This window comes from Epinephelus fuscoguttatus, linkage group LG11, assembly GCF_011397635.1.
Source record: "Epinephelus fuscoguttatus linkage group LG11, E.fuscoguttatus.final_Chr_v1".
NCBI classification, from domain to species: Eukaryota; Metazoa; Chordata; class Actinopteri; order Perciformes; family Serranidae; genus Epinephelus; species Epinephelus fuscoguttatus.
The window spans coordinates 29,969,944-29,990,317 of NC_064762.1; the positions used below are offsets into that span (position 1 = coordinate 29,969,944).

General features: G+C 41.2%; 1 protein-coding gene and 1 long non-coding RNA gene across 25 annotated transcripts in view; one reads left to right on the plus strand and one right to left on the minus strand.

Annotated features, from left to right (window-relative positions):
* LOC125896872 (uncharacterized) overlaps positions 1-17,839 on the minus strand; it is a 79,082-nt gene extending 61,243 nt beyond the window's left edge. For 15 of the 22 annotated variants that reach the window (XM_049589804.1, XM_049589803.1, XM_049589801.1 and 12 more), the window contains exon 1: positions 4,931-5,059. In XM_049589804.1, coding sequence (XP_049445761.1) covers positions 4,931-4,994 — 64 coding nt within the window. In that variant the 5' untranslated portion in view covers positions 4,995-5,059. Of the gene's footprint in view, positions 1-4,930; positions 5,127-8,804; positions 9,117-17,687 lie in introns of those variants that run through there. The other 7 variants (XM_049589797.1, XM_049589786.1, XM_049589806.1 and 4 more) reach the window with 6 other exon arrangements.
* LOC125896898 (uncharacterized) lies at positions 6,569-7,742 on the plus strand. Of its 3 annotated transcripts, none has more exons than XR_007450358.1 (3): positions 6,569-6,591; positions 7,243-7,305; positions 7,432-7,742. It is a non-coding gene; the product is annotated as an uncharacterized LOC125896898 (long non-coding RNA). The 3 variants fall into 3 exon arrangements; XR_007450359.1 differs by lacking the exon at positions 6,569-6,591 and adding an exon at positions 6,758-6,780; XR_007450360.1 differs by lacking the exon at positions 6,569-6,591 and adding an exon at positions 6,884-6,906.
* Positions 17,840-20,374: the final 2,535 nt, after the last annotated feature.

Here is a 20,374-nt window from a genome sequence, read left to right on the forward strand (position 1 = left end):
AGAACCTTTTAGGCCAATTAAATGTTCCAGTCTCTGTAGCAGAATTTGATGGTCAATAGTGTCAAACGTCGCACTAAGATCTAATAAAACAAGTACAGAGACAAGTCCTTTGTCTGAAGCACTCAGAATTTTAACTAGTGCTGTCTCAGTGCTATGATGCACTCTAAATCCTGACTGAAATTCCTCAAATAAATTAATATCATGGAGAAAATCATACAGCTGGTCTGCGACTACTTTCTTAAGGATCTTTGAAAGAAAGGGAAGATTAGATATTGTATCTATAGTTGGCTAACACCTCTGGATCTAGGGTGGGCTTTTTTAGGAGAGGTTTAATTACAGTTACCTTAAAAGACTGTGGTACATAGCCTGTTAATAAAGATATATTGATCATGTCAAATAAGTGAGTGTTAACTAAAGGTAAGACTTCCTTAAGTAGCCTAGTTGGGATGGGGTCTAAGAGACACGTTGATGATTTAGATGAAGAAATCACTGCGGTCAATTCTTGAAGAGAAACTGGGGAGAAGCAATCTAAATATATATTAGGTCTTACAGCTGTGTTTGAGGTTAGATAGGTACTATCTGAGGACAGGAGGTCATGAATTTTGTATCTAATAGTTAGAATTTTGTCATTAAAAAAGCTCATAAAATCATTACTGCTAAGGGCTAAAGGAATACAAGGCTCAATAGAGCTGTGACTCTCAGTCAGCCTGGCTACAGTGCTGAAAAGAAACTTGGGGTTGTTTTTATTTTTTTCTATTAAAGCTGAGTAATAGTTTGCTCTGGCATTGTGGAGGCCCCTCTTATACGTTTTGAGACTGTCTGCCCAGATTAAACGAGATTCTTCCAGTTTGGTTAATCGCCAATTTCTTTCAAATTTTTGTGATACTTGTTTTAACTTACAGGTTTGAGAGTTATACCAAGCGAACTTTCTTTGCTTTGTTAACTTCTTTTTAAGAGGTGCTACAGAGTCGAGTGTTGTTCGCAGCGAGCCTACAGCGCTATCGACAAGAGGATCAATTCAGGAGAGTTTAAAGTTGGTATGGGAAGCCTCTGTTACTGAAGGACACGAACGATGGAGGAATCATTTCCTTAAATTTTGCGGCAGCAGTATCTCATAAACATCTAGTATAGTAACTGTTGCTGAGTGGTGCGTAATCAAGTAAAAAGAAATCAAAAGTAATCAAATAATGATCCGATAGTGAGGGATTCTGTGGAAAGATGGTTATCAATTTCAATTCCATACGTCAGAACTAGATCGAGGGTATGGTTAAAACAGTGAGTGGGTTCATGTACACCCTGACTGAAGCCAATGAAGTCTAATAATACGATAAATGCAGTAGCCAGGGAGTCATTATCAACGTCAACATGAATGTTAAAATCGCCTACAATAATAACTTTATCTGATTTAAGAACTAAACTGGATAAAAACTCTGAGAATTCAGATACAAATTCAGAATACGGGCCAGGAGCACGGTACACTATAAAAAATAAAAGTGGCTGCGAGGTTTTCCAGGTTGGATGCGAGGTTTTCAAATGAATTATAATCTAGTTTAGGTTTAGGGCTGATTAACAGACGAGTTAAAAACGGCTGCAACTCCCCCTCCTCGGCCACTGCCTCAAGGAATGTGGGTATCATTATGACTGGGAGGAGTGGATTCATTTAGACTAACATATTCATCTTGACGCAGCCAGGTTTCAGTGAGGCTGAGCAAATCAATATGATTATCTGATATTAATTTGTTTTCTAACACTGCTTTAGATGTTAGAGACCTGATACTGAACAGTCCGCATTTAATTCTCCTGTTTTGTCTTTCTGTCACAGAAAAGGTTTTAATTTTTATGAGGTTGTTATGCACAACTCCTCTTTGCTTCATTTTAGATTTAGATAATTTAGGTGGTCGGGGGACAGACACCGTTTGTATAAAACTATGGCTGGGTAACTGAACTGGAAGCTCAGAGAAGCGTGTAGGACTGCGACTCTGAGTCCTGGTCTCAACTCTCGGTTGTCAGGGTTTTGAATTATTAATAAACTTGGCCAGGTTTCTAGATATGAGAGCAGCTCCATCCAAAGTGGGATGAATGCCATCTCTCCTAATAAGACCAGGTTTTCCCCAGAAAGTTTGCCAATTATTACCGAAACCCACATCGTTTGCTGGACACCACCTGGACAGCCAGCGATTAAATGATGACATGCAGCTAAACATGTCATCAGTGGTCAGATTTGGGAGGGGACCAGAGAAAACTATGGAGTCCGACAATAGTTTTTGCGTATTCACACACCGAGGCAACATTGATTTTAGTGACCTCCGGTTGGCGTAACCGGGTGTCATTGCCGCCGACATGAATAACGATCTTACTAAATCTACGTTTAGCCTTAGCCAGCAGTTTTAAATTTGATTCAATGTCACCCACTCTGGCCTCAGGGATACATCTGACTATGGCCACTGTTGTTGCTAACTTCACGTTTCTCAGAATAGAGCTGCCAATGATCAGAGTTTTCTCCGCAGCGGGTGTGTCGCTAAGTGGGGAAAAGCGGTTAGAAACATGAACAGGCTGGTGGTGAACTGTGGGCTTCGGCTTGGAGCTACACTTCTCCCAGACAATTATCCAGCCTCCTGGCTGCACGGGGGTTACTGGGGGACTGCTAGCAAAGGCTATGCTATGTGGCTCTGCACCGGCTACAGGGAGCTGGCTAACTTGCTGGCTTCTAATTCACTGATCCTCCCTCTAACGCAGCAAATAAGCTACACTTATTACAATTACCACTGTCGCTAAAGGAGGCAGAGGCATAACTAAACATCTGGCACACCGAGCAAGAAAGAGTAGAAGGAGAAGCCATCGCTAACTATTAAGCTAATGTAGCTAACAAGGTTAATAACGTGCAAACAGCTAAGAGATTACCAAGAAAGTCGTAAAAAGGAGGAGAGTTAAGTGCTATAAGTGCAGAACTAGTGTGGGTTAAGACTTGAATAAGATGTTAAGCAACTGAAGTGAGGAAAAAACAGAAAGCAAGCTAGTAGAATTCGCTAGAGCAGCACAGAGACGCTGTCACAGAAAACACCAGAAATGACACAACACGCTAACCGCAATATATTAGCACATCCACAGAATGGCACCACAGAGCTGGGTATCGCCACTGATTTCCTGGGGTCCCGATTTGATTTGATTGGAGATTTTTTATTTACAATACCAATTTTTGCTAGTATGTGAAAGAGATTTTTAGAGAACTACATTTACAAGGAATTGTTTTTTAAAAGAATAAATTCACAACAGGAATAAAACAGAATATTTTATAACCAAATGTTGTTTCTAGAGCAGCAAGAGTAATATTAAAACAGCAAAGTCAAAATATAAACTTTATATCTCACTGAAAACAAAATAAAAATGTCAATAACATAAATCATATTCAGGACATCACAATACTGAGTGGAGTGTAGAAGGAATAAAGAACACAGACATCAGTCAGTATCAGTTCCCCTGTCCTCTCTGCTCCTCCCTCTGCTGCTGAGGAGACACACTGCCTGCAGGTCACATGACCACTGGTAAGTTACAAGCTTAACCCTTAGGCTGAATCCAAATGTCTGGACTTCACCACACTTGCAGACACGCGGAGTTTGCGGGCCTGTTCACAGCTGTCCAAAGCTACAATTCAACAAGTCCAAAAGGTGCCTCAAGTGGACTTCGTGCAGACTTCCAGAGTCCGCTTGGGGTGCAGACTTCAGCAGACTTCACTGGTTTAATAACTCAATTCATTGCAATACAGACGTGATGTTGTGGGTTTTTTAACCGCCCAAAAAAATCTTATGAATGTGTAAAATAGTTATTGATAGTTAGGTCTGTTAAAATGCTACTTGATTTATGAAGACCAGAAATAATATTCAACCACATCATGATACAGAAATATGTCGAGATCTAGGGTGTATTAATATTGCCTCCTATCAGGCTGTTCAGTAAAAAAGGGGAAATGGCTGCAAAACAACAAAAGGCGGTCTTTTAATGTAAGTAAAAACCCAATTTATTGAGTTATAGTCCTGTCCTTACAAACATTTCTGTTTTTGAATGTGTGTAGCCTGTTATTTACAGATGTAGCTATTACTACCCTACATTTTTGTTTCATCACAAAAAAAAGGCTATAGGCCTACATGGGATTTACATCTTGTTATCTGCAGGAACAGATTAATAGGCAGTATTCATCAACTTACATGACATGTAGGCTATATGAATGTGACAGCAGCGATACTTGAACGTTTCCATGTTACAAGGCCTACAACTGAAGTCCGCGAGGGCTCAGTCTGCAAGTCCAGAGGGTGGACATTTGGATTCAGCCTTAGACATAAATAGTTGTCATTGTTTTAGCTTGTTAGTAACAATTTGCTATTAGCTGTAAAGCGCTCTGCGCTTGTTTATAACATAATATCAGGGGTGGTGGATGACAGACTGCAGACACAAGAGACTGAAGTATCGCTTTCTACATGTTTAGACTGCATGTTACCAAACAGCTGTATTGAGAAAGTATTTGTATTAAGTATTTTTCCTGGAGGAGGTTTTATTGCACTCACAGTAACACAGGTAGCTCACGTTATCTTCATCTCTCTGTCTCCCCCGCGGCATCTTCACTCCATTTGTGTGTCTGTGTGCGTAAAAGTGGCGCAGCCGCCAGGACGCACAGACAGCAGGGGGAGACGCTACAGCATGATGATAACTTACACCCAAATGTAAAAGAGTAAGCTAACAGTAACAGATAAAAGAGCCGGTGACGTCAGAACTTCTCAATACACGGTCGTTCATAACTTAGTGATCTTGGGTTTTATGAATCATATAGTTTCATTCCAGTGAAGATCGATTTAATCGGATGAATCGATTATTTTAACCCAGCCCTTGTGGATACATTTTGTAATGTCTCTTCAGTTAATGTGTGTTATATCCTTACCTGTAAACTTAAACAGCAGCATCAGAAATAAAGACATTATAATCCATCTGAATTCAGCCATCATGTTTCTCTCTTGGTCTCACGCTCTCAACTGTCAAAGTCTCTAACCTGCTGCTTCTTAAAATGAACACAGCATCTGCTTCCTGTGATGATTAACTTCCTCACAGAGAACACATACATCATGATGTTTCACTGGTCTGAGACCTGTTGGTTCCTCATTGTGTCTTTGAGGTTGTTTTTCTGAGAACTGAAGAAGTGTTTTGGTGACAATGTGAAGTAAAACCCAAAAATAGAAAAAAGAGCAAAACAGAAAAAATGTCCAAAGCCCAGAAAAACTAGAGTGTCAGACTGAAGTGGGCGGGGTCTATGGTCTGGAACCAGGCTACAGAAAAACAGTTGTATATGTATTTTTACTGATAAAATACAGCCACAGTTTCAAATACTGCTACTGAAAGGGCTTGAAATACCACAACAAGAAATCATTTATTCATTCAGAATTACTGAAATCTGGTCTAAACAGATAAAACACATTTAGAATTGTAAATCATCAAATACATTATATTTCTAGTAGTAATAAGGAAGTATTTTACCATATGTGAACATTTGAGAAGTGCATTGTCCCCATGTAATGTGCAAGGTCTATGTGCTATTTTGACTCCCATCCTCACCCAACACTGTAAAATTACAACAAAGACATAACAAGCTGAAAATCTAATTTGATGCATATATTCAACAATGATTTAGTATTTTCCTGTTCTAGACATTCTAATAATCACAACAACAACAAACAATATTTCAGGGATTTTACTTACTTCAGTGTTGATATATCCAGTTCAGTAAAACAGGGAGATGTGCATCCAGGAGAGTTCGCAAGTTGTATGAGTTCACAGCCTGATGGCCAGACCTATTTACACATTTACCATCTAACAGCATTGCAAGGCTAAACAATAGGACCTAATGACTATGTAAATATGGTCTTTAAAAAAAGATTTGTAGGTTTGTTTTTGGGACAACTAAAAGTGATGTTGTAATTTTAAAACAGTGGGCCTTACAGGCTTAAACAACAGCAGCAGAGGTCTGGAGGTATTTCCATGCTATATTCTCACTGTGTCTCTGTGAACAGGTATGAGGAAGTGGAAATGTGTAGAATACTTGAAAAAGAGAAGTCTCGAGAAGCCACAGTGACTGACAAAAATTACTATGAGAGCAGAGAGAACAAAATGTGGACAGTTGAGCAGAGACAAGTTTGTAGTGTGGAGAGAGAGGGAGAGAGAGACAGACAGAGAGACAGAGAAAGACAGAGAGAGTTTTTAAACACCCATTAAATGAGATAAAATCATTTTACATTTACAATAGTTGGCAACAAAGACAATCACAGACTACAATACAGATCAGAAGATAAATAAGTTCACTTCAATTAAAGCAACACATCTGAAAAAGTAATATCCAGGTCTTCAAAGAGGAAAGCCTTAATCCCATATATGTCCAAAAGCATCCTCTCCAGCAGCTGAGAGGTAGACTGAGGCAGCTGAGGGGTAGACTGAGGCAGCTTAGAGGTAGTCTGAGGCAGCTGAGAGGTAGACTGAGGCAGCCGAGAGGTAGACTGAGGCAGCTGAGAGGTAGTCTGAGGCAGCTGAGGGGTAGACTGAGGCAGCTGAGAGGTAGTCTGAGGCAGCTGAGAGGTAGTCTGAGGCAGCTGAGAAGCAGTTTGAAGCAGCTGAGAGGTAGTCTGAGGCAGTTGAGAGGTAGTCTGAGGCAGCTGAGAGGTAGTCTGAGGCAGCTGAGAAGCAGTTTGAAGCAGCTGAGAGGTAGTCTGAGGCAGCTGAGGGGTAGACTGAGGCAGCTGAGAGGTAGTCTGAGGCAGCTGAGAGGTAGTCTGAGGCAGTTGAGAGGTAGTCTGAGGCAGCTGAGAGGTAGACTGAGGCAGCTGAGAGGTAGTCTGAGGCAGCTGAGGGGTAGACTGAGGCAGCTGAGAGGTAGTCTGAGGCAGCTGAGAGGTAGTCTGAAGCAGCTGAGAGGCAGTCTGAGGCAGCTGAGAGGTAGACTGAGGCAGCTGAGAGGTAGTCTGAGGCAGCTGAGAGGCAGTCTGAGGCAGTTGAGAGGCAGTCTGAGGCAGCTGAGAGGTAGACTGAGGCAGCTGAGAGGCAGTCTGAAGCAGCTGAGAGGTAGTCTGAGGCAGTTGAGAGGTAGACTGAGGCAGCTGAGAGGTAGTCTGAGGCAGCTGAGAGGCAGTCTGAGGCAGTTGAGAGGTAGTCTGAGGCAGCTGAGAGGTAGACTGAGGCAGCTGAGGGGTAGACTGAGGCAGTTGAGAGGCAGTCTGAAGCAGCTGAGAGGTAGACTGAGGCAGTTGAGAGGTAGACTGAGGCAGCTGAGAGGTAGACTGAGGCAGTTGAGAGGTAGACTGAGGCAGCTGAGAGGTAGACTGAGGCAGCTGAGGGGTAGTCTGAGGCAGCTGAGAGGTAGACTGAGGCAGTTGAGAGGTAGACTGAGGCAGTTGAGAGGTAGTCTGAGGCAGCTGAGAGGTAGTCTGAGGCAGCTGAGAGGCAGTCTGAAGCAGCTGAGAGGTAGTCTGAGGCAGTTGAGAGGTAGACTGAAGCAGCTGAGAGGTAGACTGAGGCAGCTGAGAGGTAGACTGAGGCAGCTGAGAGGTAGTCTTCCATCAGACAAACTGTGACTTATCACCTCCTGCAGATCCTCCCCTGATGTGGACCAAAAGGCTGTGTAAAAATACCCGACGGAAGCATTTTCACTGTGTACACAACCTGACTATGGTGTGACAGCTCCCTCTCCAACACCTCGTCACTGATAAAGGGTGGCATGTTAGACAGGTTGACCTTTCTTTGCTGGATTCAAGAGGGGAAAACTTTAACATGCGTGTTTCTCAGGAAGAGTCCACGTTCAACAACAGTCTTGACTTTACCAGTCGAATCCAAAAACATCACAACTGTAATGTTCATCCTGGACGCTGCCTTCAAACTTTCACAGCCAACAACCTCCCCAAACTACACACCTCCACCGAGCATGCCATCCCAACCGGTTCTTTGACACCATACCACTGGGAGAGATTTCTAAAATCCCCAGCCCTGTTGTTACCCCTGCCAGCCATGACATCTAGCCACACGCCGGCTGCTGCTGCAAAGAGCAACAATCACCCCCCTCTCCCGTGAACCCTCAATGGTGCTTGAGCAAACGAGCCACCAGTGAATAATACAGAATGCAAACCTTTGGGGAAGACGCACACCCACACTGAGTAAATGTACTTAGTTACATTTCAGCACTGTTTTTCCCATATCAGAGAGGAATATTGTGCACTTTACTCACTTCTGTGTGAGTAAACTGTCTGTGTTCTGAGATACACCCGATGGTGCACTGGAACTTGATTTCCAGATAAATGTAGACACTAATATCATTTTTTCATCACTGCCTAGAATGACAGCTGAAAGCGGCAGAGGAGAGAACAGATTTAAAATCTCTTAGTGACAACTTGATTGGCTGATGAAGGTCATGGCTAATTACGATAGGACAGCTAGAAGAGTGCACGCCTGGAGGCAGCTGATTGGAGGAAGCAGTGGGAGTGAGAGAGGGAGAAGTGTGAATGAATGAGCACAGAAAGGTCTTCCTGATTGAACTTACACTGAGCTTCATACAACCACTTCACTGTGTGTGGACACTGTTCACATGTCCTCACAGAGCAGAACAAGACGACCCAATTATTGTTCTTATGTTCAGTCACTGGTGAAGATGCAGATATTGTGAGAGAAAGACAACAAGAGTAAAATGAACTTCATCACTGTAATCATAATTATTGTAATGTTTCAGTATATTGTTCTAACAAGACAGTTTGAGCTGAAAACATTATGATGGAAATACTCACTGTCAACAACAGACAGATGAACCTGAGAGTCTGAAACTTGTCGTCCTGATCTGAACTGTCTGCAGCTGTAACGTCCAACATCCTCACGTGTGACCTTCTTTATAACCAGAGAACAGTTTGCTGTAACACTCAGTCTGTCTGATTTAGCTTCAGCTTCTCTGTCAATCTTCCCGTGTTTAAACAGAGGCACTGTGTTTCCTCCATCGCTAAATAACCATGTAGCACTGTCACAGTTATCCTGATCATGTGTCACATTTTCACAAGACAAAGTGACTTCATCTCCAACTAAGGAATATTTCTCAGTTGCTGCTGCTGAAAAAGAGAGAAATGAAGAAAGAGTTCACTAAACTCACCACGTTACAAACAAAACTTGGAAGAATACTTAATAAAGTACTATTAATAATATCAATACAGTTTTGTAATGTCTCTTCAGTTAATGTGTGTTATATCCTTACCTTCTGTGGTGCTGAAGAGGCAGAGCAGAGAGACTGTGATGTCTTTATGTCCTTGTTGTCTTTAACCACATCTTGACCCTGAAACAGCCACTTCACTGTGTGTGTACATCGTTCATATGTCCTCACACAGCAGGTTAATGTCACCTCATCAATGTCGTTATCTTCAGTCACTGGTGAAGATGGAGATATTGTGAGAGAATGTGAGAAAGATTTAAAATATTTGTGTTATTTACAGATGTTATATGTATCCTTACCTGTAAACTGAAGCACCAGGATGAAAAATAAATACGTTTTAATCCATCTGAATTCAGCCATCGTGCTGCTTCTGTGTATCTCTGCTGTTCTAACTGTCCAAGTCTCTAAACCAGTGCTACTTATAGAACCTGTGGTTAAGATGGAGTCACTTCCTCATAGTCTGTTTTTTTCTGTAGGTGGAGCATGTCAACTTTTCATCTGTGTAAATTCCTCCTGAGGAAAGAAAAGTGCTTCAAGGAAACACATAAGCCCTTAGCTTGTGATATATGTTTTAATATAAAGAATATATATTTCTTTCACAGTAGTAATTTGGGTGTTTAATGGGATTGGGGCCCAAAACTGCTGCCATGGGTTGAGCTCAGGCCTTGGACAGAAACTGTGCAGGTTCATGTTGGTCTGGGCCTGATTTTTTGGGACCAATTAGATCTGTAACCTACGTAACGTTACATTAAGTATGTAATTTGATGGTGTCCAACTATGATTCTTGTCCTAAATCTAACCTACATAACTTTACGTTCCTGAACCTCCCCTACGTACTTGGTATTGGCACTCAATCACTGGGCGCCAATTTGTGAGATACAATACGAACATTGTATGAGGATACGTTGTGTGCATCCACCATGAATCTGAGTTACTGCATTTCTCTGCATTCTTCTTGTCATTATAGATACATGTATTTAATGTGGACAAATGTTAGAGCCCAGTGCAAACAGAGGTGTTAGACCCAATGTATCTGCACATGCATACATAAATACACTCAAATTTACAAATGCACACATAATGTATAAACACATGGTCTGCAAAAACACATATGTGCACACACACACATGCAGCTACTATCTGAGCCTGGTTAGTTTGCAGAAGTGTCACTGACCTGCAGGTTGAGAGGAAGTGTTGCAGGACTGATTCTGACATCATCATCTCATTTTTAACATACTGACTATGGAAACACTACCAGTGGCTAACACTTGTGTAGGTGTGACATTACTCAGTTCAGTTCATCAGAAACACATCAGTTGCAAGTTGAAGCTAATTTGGATGAAGTGGGAATGTGGCTGCAGAGACAGAGAGGCAGAATGTGACACTGCAGACACGACTAGTTGGATGTCTAAGTTGTATGAAATGTACCTGTAAGTAAGTAAGTAAATTTATTTATATAGCACTTCTCACAGAGAGGACTCACAAAGTGCTTCACAAGATAAAATACAAAAAATACAATAACAGAAACAACTTCCTGTGGTTTGGAGGTTTTTCATATGCTCACTGTTTCACTGTGAACATGAACAAGGAAGTGGGAATGTGTATCAAACTGAAGTACAAAGAAACCACACTGACCCCAGCAGTCAGGGGCTGATGTCTTCGTGACATTACACCACCTTGCTGACCACCCCTGTTAACCGTGAAAAAAGCACTTAAAACCACCATTAACTTTAACTTTGATTGTGTGATGTCTCTAGTGACATTGAAATTGTATTTGTAGTGACAAAGTCCTATACTGAGAAGCCACTGCTGGCTGCTAATGGGCCTATTGTTTGGACGTGTGCCAAAAAAACGAAGTCCAGTCTTTTCCAATAATATTTACAATGCGTTTATTTTCTCACCGCATTTCTGTTGAATTGTCCAATAAGTTGACTTTGACAAAACGCAGAACATAAACCACAAAATAAAAACCGTAAATGTAAATTCATGCACAGTCAAAAACTGTTTGCTTCCCCAGCAGCATCATTGTCACAACAATCAATGAACTTAAAACACCTGTGGCAAATCTCCGCCACCACCACAAATAACTCATGGCTGCCCACTAGTGGTGTGGAGGCGCACTACATTCAAACACAAATTATGGCTCTTAGAGTATTGATGAAAAAACTGTTGAATTAGTTAAATTCCAAGATCTCATCATTGCTGTAGGGACGCAAACTGAGATTTTGTGGACTTCTTTGGTTTCCAAAAAAAATAGAAACACCTTCTAAAGTGACTATCATGTATCAAAACAGTATTAAAGTGCCAATATGCACTTTCACCCCATAATAAAGACATTTCCTACTGAAAAACAGTGATCTCATAAACCAACTGGACACAAGAAACAAGATCTAAATATTTTTAGACCCAGACCCAGGCTCTGACTCCCATCCTCTGCACCCTCTGCACCCTGAGCAGACCCAGCCTCTGACTCCCATCCTCTGCACCCTCTGCACCCTGAGCAGACCCAGCCTCTGACTTCAGAGCTTTTCCTGGACAGCTATGCACTAGGTGCCCTTCTTGCCTGCAGCCAAAACACTTCATTGTCTCTGTCGCTGCTAAAATTGTCAAAACCATCAACTTTAAATTTCATTACAACATTTAGCTCATTGTTGTCATTCCTGAGAATCGTGTACACTTATCTCCTAAATGAAACAACATGCTTTAATTTGGCTGATTTAACCATACACTAATCATTTATTCATTAAAGCATAACATGGCTAATCAAATTCACTCAGCAAAAAGCAATATTCAATGAAATGGTATAACAAAACAAACAAGATTCAATGTTACAAAACCTGCATTGTGCCCATGCAGGGACACAGCACTAAGAATACAGTATATATATCCAATATGTCTGCTTCCTTTTTATACACTCTCCACCTCTAGAGGGAGCCTCAACTCCCTCAATGTGTCATAGAGCTGCTGCTGCTGCTGCTGCTGTGTTCTCACTTTGCTACAGTTAAGCCAAGCAAATGCATGACATGACCAAGTGAGATCATGCTTATTATAATGCTGCTCACTTAAAATTCTGAATCTATGATCCAAACAATCCTGCAGTTGTTATAAAACATGTTGCATTTAATAAGTAACATCTTATTTGGTTGGTTTGTTGATGGTAGCGTAGAGGTTTCTGGGATCAGCAGAGGCTCCAGCAGAAGAAGAGGAGGGAGCGTTCACAGTGCTGTAGGTCACTGCATCACCTTTATCATCATCATCATCATCATCATCAAGACGGACCTGGAGGGAAAAAGTACAACTCATAAATGACTCACACACAAACTTAACACAACTTCCTGATGTTGCTGCCATCAGACAACTGTAGTTGCAGCAGCTTTTATCTGCTGATTAGATGATGAAATATCTTGTGTGTGAAGTTGACATGTTGGTCTGATGGTGGCGCTACTGCACAGGAAAGGTAACAGAGTCTCCAACAAACACCAGCATTTATCATCTGGTGACCATGAACACTCACAGCAAATGTCATGTCATCCTGGCCTTTAGTTTTGGACTGACATCAGAATAATTCATCATCAATCTATATGGACTTTAATGTTAAAATCAGTAACATCACCAGTATAAGCAGTCATACAGCTGACCTTGGCTTTACGGCCTGTGTTCTTGGTGTAGCTGATGGAGGCGTAGGAAACATCAGCTTCAGGATCAGCCTGCACAGAGGAGACAACATAATGACTGCTCAGTAACATGTAACATACTGACTCACTCTTACACTTAATTCATTTAATTCAATTCTAGTTGCATCACAGTTCCTTCTTCTTCTTCAGAGAAGAAATACAAACATAACTTGTATATGAGTGTAGCTTTGTACTGGGTGTAGTGTGTATGTGTGTTAAAAAGGCCAATCTACCTCATGTAATCTGTTGTTTTTGGTTTGCAGTTCTCTATTTGTTAACACAGCTGTCAGTCAGTTATCACAGTCAACCAATCACGTTGCACTCCTAGCTGTCTGTCCCCGCCCACTGCTGCTGCCGTTTCTCATCTTAATCACGGAGACACAGACGGCCTTTCACAGCCATCAGGAGTGCTGAAAGTTTCCTAAAGTGTTGTGCGTGCATGAAAACTGTGAGTAGTCAACTGTGGACATTGTGTGCAATGTGACTGCAGCTTTATGTCATGTAAAATGCAGGATTTGCAGTTATTAGTGATAGTAGAGTGACATAGTAGAGTTTATAGAGTGATACCCTATATAAAGTTCTTGAAGTCAACTTCAACTGCATCCGTCTTTTACTGGACATCCTGCAGCGTGTTTGAATCCTGTACTAACCAGTAGGGCTGGGTAAAAAAATCGATTCAATCGATTTAGGATCGATTTCATTTAAATTTTGCAATATCGATCCATAGGGCATGAGATTGATTTTTTCCCATGAACCCCAGTCTCGTGCGCAATGACACAGAGGCGCGTTTACGTCTGGTTGACATTCACAAGCGTGCAGGCACACAATGGCCGACGCAGGCAAAACTCCGCTCAGCAAGCCGTCCCAACTTAAGTCTGACGTCTGGAACCATTTCGGATTTAAAAAAACACAGGACAAAGAGCTGGATAAAACCAAAGTGGTTTGCAATATCTGCCAAGCGGAGGTCAGTTATTGTAGAAATACTACAAACCTCAGAAACCACTTGACAAGGTATCACACTACGCTAACGTTAGCTTCCGACAACAAGCTGTCCGGGGCAAAACAAAAGAAACTGAGGGAATCACTAACATTACCAGCCGATTCTCCGCGGGCCATAAAGATAACGGAGGCCATCGCAACTTTTGTTTGCAAAGATTTACGCCCGTACTCCGTAGTGGAAAACGAAGGCTTCAAGCGGCTTGTTCAGGTGCTTGAACCACACTACGTTATGGTGCAACGTAAACATCTGACTGAGACTGTTATCCCCATGATGTATACACATGTGAAAGACGATATCCTAACGAAAATGCAGTCAGCAGAGAGGGTTGCCATAACCTGTGACACCTGGACATCACTGTCAACGCAGTTGTACATGACAGTGACTTCTCACTACATCGACAATGAGTGGTGCCTCATGTCTCATGTGTTACAGACCACCGAGGTTCTCACGAGCCACACCTCTATTAATATAGCTGATATGTTGACGGAGGCCATACAGGAGTGGGGGCTGACCAGCAAAGACCCAGCAGTCGTGACGGACAACGCTGCAAATATGGTTCGTGCGGTGGAGATAATGCAGCTAATGCACGTCGGATGCTTCACGCACACATTGAACTTAGCCTCACAAGCAGGTCTGAAAATCCCAGCTGTGTCACGTCTGCTTGCTCGAGTGAGGCGTATAGCGGCGTTCTTTCGCCGGAGTACGACGGCAAACCACATACTGAAAGAAAAACAGAAGCTACTTCAACTGCCAGCGCACAAGCTAACAGTAGACGTTGTAACTAGGTGGAACAGCCAGCTATCTCTGCCACTCTCCTTTCACAAGACGTGCACAGGAATGAAAAAGATCTGTGCACCTTAACAGAGGAAGATGTAACGATTGCCGAAGATTTGGTGCAGGCCTTGAAACCAATGAAAGAAGCCACACTGGCAATGTCGGAGGACAAGCAACCAACTCTGTCCGTCATCACCCCACTTCTCGCCCTGCTGCAGGAGGCCTTGACCCCCAGCCTCGAAGACTCCACCGTGGTGAGGGACTTGAAGGCTGCTGCAAAGAATAACTTGAGGACAATGCTATGCTAAGCTCTCGCTCTTTCTGTGTGTGTGTGTGTGTGTGTGTGTGTGTGTGTGCACGCACAATAGTCAGTGGTAGGCCAAATCAAAACATTACAAAAGCAAAGTTTTGTATTTTATATGTGCATTTTCTTCTCATTTTACTGATTAGTTGTAGCAGTTAATAATTTATAATCCATGCACTTTTTTGTTTGTATGTGTGAGATTGTTTATTTGTATGCATGCCATGTTTATCCTCATACTGTGATACCAAAAATAATTTGTGAAATGTCTTTAAGATATGATGCAGAAGGACACATTGTATGCAGCATCAGCACTGGATCCTCGCTTTAAGGCCCTACCATCCCTGTCCGCTAAAGAGACACCTTCTCCAGACTGCAGTCTGAGGCTGCCACTGCTGCATGTTTAAGTATTTTAAAAAAAAACCTGTTCAATTTAATAAGAATGTTTTCATTGAGAATTAAAAGATTCTCTATTGGATTATAAGGAATAGTATAAAATATAAAAGAGTTCACAAATGATTTTCAATCTATTTATTTATTTATTCATTTATTTATTTCTGTTTTGTTTTTTTTCTGTCTTATTCAACAGCAAAATACTGATGGTAGTGATGCTGAGGAAGGAGCTGAGGAGATGGGGGAAGCGACTTCGCCCAAGAAGCCCAAGAAATCCAGCACCTTGGAGTCTCTCCTTGGGGCAGTCTACTTACCAACAGTAAAGGAAAATGAACAGGAAACTCCAGCAAAGAGGGCTCAGGATGAAATCAGAAGATACAGGGCGGAAAAACCTGCTGGGCTGAATGAAAATCCTCTGACCTAGTGGAGGTCAAATGAAAGGGACTATCCACTGTTGGCTCGCCTGGCCAAGCAATACCTTTGTGTCCCAGGGACCAGTATTGCGTCAGAGAGGGTGTTTTCAACTGCGGGTGATATTGTCACTGCAAAAAGGAGCTGCCTAACCCCAGATCATGTCAATGAGCTCCTTTTCCTAAACAAGAATCTCACAATTACCAAGTGAGAACAAAGTCACAATAACAGGACTTGACTTTAGACAGTTTAAGTTTACTTTTAGTTTTGTAACCATTGTTATTATTTTTGCACTTTAAGAAACAATGCCTTAATGCAGTTTGCAGTGATGGAGTGTTGTGGTTCAAGTACACTTTCACTTGCAATTCCTTTCTAATGTCAAAATTGCACTTTTGAGACTTGAGACAGTTTTGTTTACAGTTCAAGTTTGAACTGTCCAATTTACATGTCTGCACTTAAAACCTATTGTTTATAGTAAAGAGAAAAAATAAAGTGCGTTTATATTTTGTAACACAGTTGAGCCATTTTCATTATTTAAGAGCAGATCGAATGGAATTGAATCGAATCGTGATTAATCGATTCAGAACCTTATGAATCGAAATCGAATCGATTTAGGAAATTGGCCACGATACCCACCCCTACTAACCAGCATTAGTTTTAACGGGTGAGGGCTACATCAGCCAACCGTTCAGACGGGCAAGAGCTAGCCGTATTTTTCAGTGTGATCTCACTGTGTCCTGACTGGTTTATAGACCACATTGAGTCACTGCAGTGTTTAACCTCAGTCTCTTCAAATACACTTTAGTAACACACAGTTCAGGTCCTGAACAAACCATAAACCTTGATTCCATTTATGTATCAAAGCACTACATTAAAGTTTGAGCATTTACTTTAAAACTCACCATGTTTTCATCCATCTGTGTTTTGTTCCCTGAAAACAACAACAACAACAGTTGACTTTAGCTTCAACAGTGAAAATCCAGGTTTATCAAACTTCTTCATTTATTAAAGTTTTTCCTGTGAATGTTCTCACCTTTAGTTCTCTTGCATCTGATGACAGCCACAGTGATTATTATCAGTGCTGCTAAACCCACAGCTGCAACGATGAACTTCCACCAATCTGCAAAGAGAAGTTAGAAGTGTCTGAAGTCTGAGGTTTTTTGATGATAAGCTGATTGTTAGTGTCCTTGGGCTGTCTCTGTATGTCTAATATCTACATTAACAAAGAGTCTGTCAGCATCTGTAAAATATATTTTTAATGTCTCTTTTAACTGTAAATGTGGTTCTGTTGTTCAGTCACCTTGTTTTGTCTGATTGTTTTCAGATGCTGTGCTGTTTGTCACTTCTGATGTGCTCATTGTCACTGATGTCCATTTATTTCCTGTTGTCAACGGTGATTCAGTTGTTGATGATGTTGTTGTTGTTGTTGTTGTTGCTGATGTTGTTGCTGCATCATGACCTTAATGAATACAATAACAAAATGCAAGAACTGTACACTTTATCAAAAACTTCTGCATAAAACAAATGACAAAGAATGATGAAATATTAAAACCTCAGATTGAAACATTTTGTGTGATTATTCACATCAGTTTGAAATGATTTTAAACAGCTCATCATGTTCTCACCTGGTTTCTCACCTGAGGACTGAGGAGGGCTGAAGGTGAAATAATGAACTTCTTTAGTGTGACCATCTGTCACTTCACATTTCAAGAACTCAGAATACTTCAACTTCTGATTATAGTCAGATGTTGTAAATGTCACAGAGGCTAAACATGTACTCTGTGATGTCTCCAAGTCATTCTGATTACCCTCATACAACCACTTCACTGTGTGTGGACACTGAATACTTAATAAAGTACTATTAATAATATCAATACAGTTTTGTAATGTCTCTTCAGTTAATGTGTGTTATATCCTTACCTGTAAACTTAAACAGCAGCATCAGAAATAAAGACATTATAATCCATCTGAATTCAGCCATCATGTTTCTCTCTTGGTCTCACGCTCTCAACTGTCAAAGTCTCTAACCTGCTGCTTCTTAAAATGAACACACCATCTACTTCCTGTGATGATTAACTTCCTCATACTGCCTTCAGTCTGTGTCTTCTCTCCTCTGTTTGCATGTTGAATTCATTTGTGATATTAACTTGTATTAAGTTTGATGCATTTTGCTGACTTTCTAATCTTCACTGATTCACAGTGATGACAACAGTAGACAAGGGGTGTAAAGGGTGAGAGGGTCACTGATGTATGACGGGGCAGTTTTGAACACCACAGGTAACCAGTGCAATAAAGCATGAATCGGGGAAATGTGTGTACATGTTTGAGTTCTTGTAAGAAGTCTCGCTGCAGTATTTTGGACAAGTTTAGAAACCAGACAGGATTCATGGTGATGTTTGACAGCACACATGAACAGAAAGGTGAAGAGTCAAACTCCTCGCAGAATTTCACTCTTGATGTCTGTGGTGCAATATGGTGATACTGTAGCAGCTGGGAGGAACACAGATAAGATGATGTTTGATTGGTCTGAGACCTGTTGGTTCCTCATTGTGTCTTTGAAGTTGTTTTCCTGAGAACTGAAGGAGAAGTGATGTGGTGAGAATGTGGTTAACAACAGCAGCAGAGCTCTGGAGGTTTTACCCTCTAATGATGATCAGATCAGAAACACATGAGGCTCACAGGAACAGACAGTCCACACTTTATTTGGATGAAAAAGCACTTATCAAAAAACTACTTTAACCCCTGGAAGGTTTGGTGTCACTGAGACTAGCTGCAACAAACAGTGAAAACACTGATGAGGGTTTTTTCATGCTATATGCTCACTGTGTCTCTGTTAACAGGTTTGAGGAAGTGAGAATGTGGCTGCAGGGACAGAGAAACACAATGCAGGGGCGACTAGTTGAACGTTTAGGATGTGTGAAATGTATTTACATTCATATTAAGTCACAGTAGGTGGTCATGGGCACCCAAAATGACTGAAAGTAGCATTCTCAGGTCACTTTGGGCTCATTTCTATCTGTATTTAGACACATGTCAGTGCTGTGTTAGTACATTAAATGAATCCCAAAACAAAGTGTAGAACTAAGTGGTGAATGTTTGTTTGCAGGTTATATTGTTATCAGATAAAATAAACAGAAGACTGTTACTGACTCCATAAAGCTCCAAAAAGCAAGGAAATAAATCATCTGACAGCACCTGAACACACCATCGGTTACTGTCTGATCTGAGTTTGACCTGACTGGCTGCTGGACCTGAACGCTTCACTGTTTGGCTTCTTACTGAGTCTAAAACAGTGACACATTCACAGTCCTGCATCACAGTAACATGAACAGTCTCCACCAGCATCTTACCATCATTTACACTGACTGACAGTCCCTGATCATTCATAGACATTTTTCACTTCACACATCACTTCACTTCAGTTTATGTTTCCAGCTCACAGTGTTGTCATCAGGTGGTCTCTGGTTCCCTGGAACATAAACCTGTTATAACTGCTGAGCTTCTCACGTGAAAATATCAGTCAGTTCACACGAGACTGACTCAAGATACTTTGACTTAAAAAGAGAAGTCTCAAGAAGCCACAGTGACCCCAGCAGTCAGGGGCTGATGTCTTCATGTCTCTGTCTTTACCCACATACAGCCACTTCACTGTGTGTCTACACACTCCATATGTCCACACATAAGGCAAGGAAAGGTAACTGCTAACGTGCTTAGTTAAAAAAGAAAACAACAAATGCTTTGAGATGGCTGTCAGAGGTGGCGCAGGTATGATCACTTTTAGGGTGACCATATTTTGATTTCCAAAAAAGAGGACACTCGCCCTGGCCACAACATAGCCTACTTAAATGATACTTGCAGTTTACTCAAAGATGCCTTATAATTTTAATATATTTAAAATTTATATGTATGGATAGAAAATTCAGTTATATTACAAAATAATATCTCTCAAAGACAGAAATTCAGATAGGCCCCAATAGGGGACACATACACACACTAGAGTGTGGCTACCCGATCCAAGCCCGACGGTACCCGACGTGTCGGGCCGGGTTTGGTTAAAAATGTAGCTATAAATTGTATTTGGCTCGGGTCAGATTCGGTCAGCTTTCAGTGAAAATGTAGTGTAAAAATAAATAAAACCCTATTGTCTGTCCTGTTTATTGTTTGGGCACTGTTATTTACGTGACAACACCTGAACATAACACACACAGACACACATTATTTTTATTTTTTTCTACTATAACCTTTTTCTCACGATCACTTTCTCACGATATAACTGATACAACTACTTAAATATTGTTTTAGTGGAGATGTAGGTCTTTTTATATTTTTGAATACTATGTACAGTATTTGAATCTCCACTACAGTCTAAAGTACTGCTGATATGCATACTCAAATATTTCTCTCTTTGTTATTTTATAAGCATAGCTGCTTCTCATTTATATTATTGTCATGGTATTTTGACACAAGTTGCCTTTTATGCCAATGGTCGGCTGTTTGCACTGATAGGGTCTGGTTTTACCACGTAAGTTATCTTACAGACCTTGAAACTACTTATTTGATGAAAGCTCTCTTCAGACCTTACTGATGGTTAGTTTATGTAGGTTTGG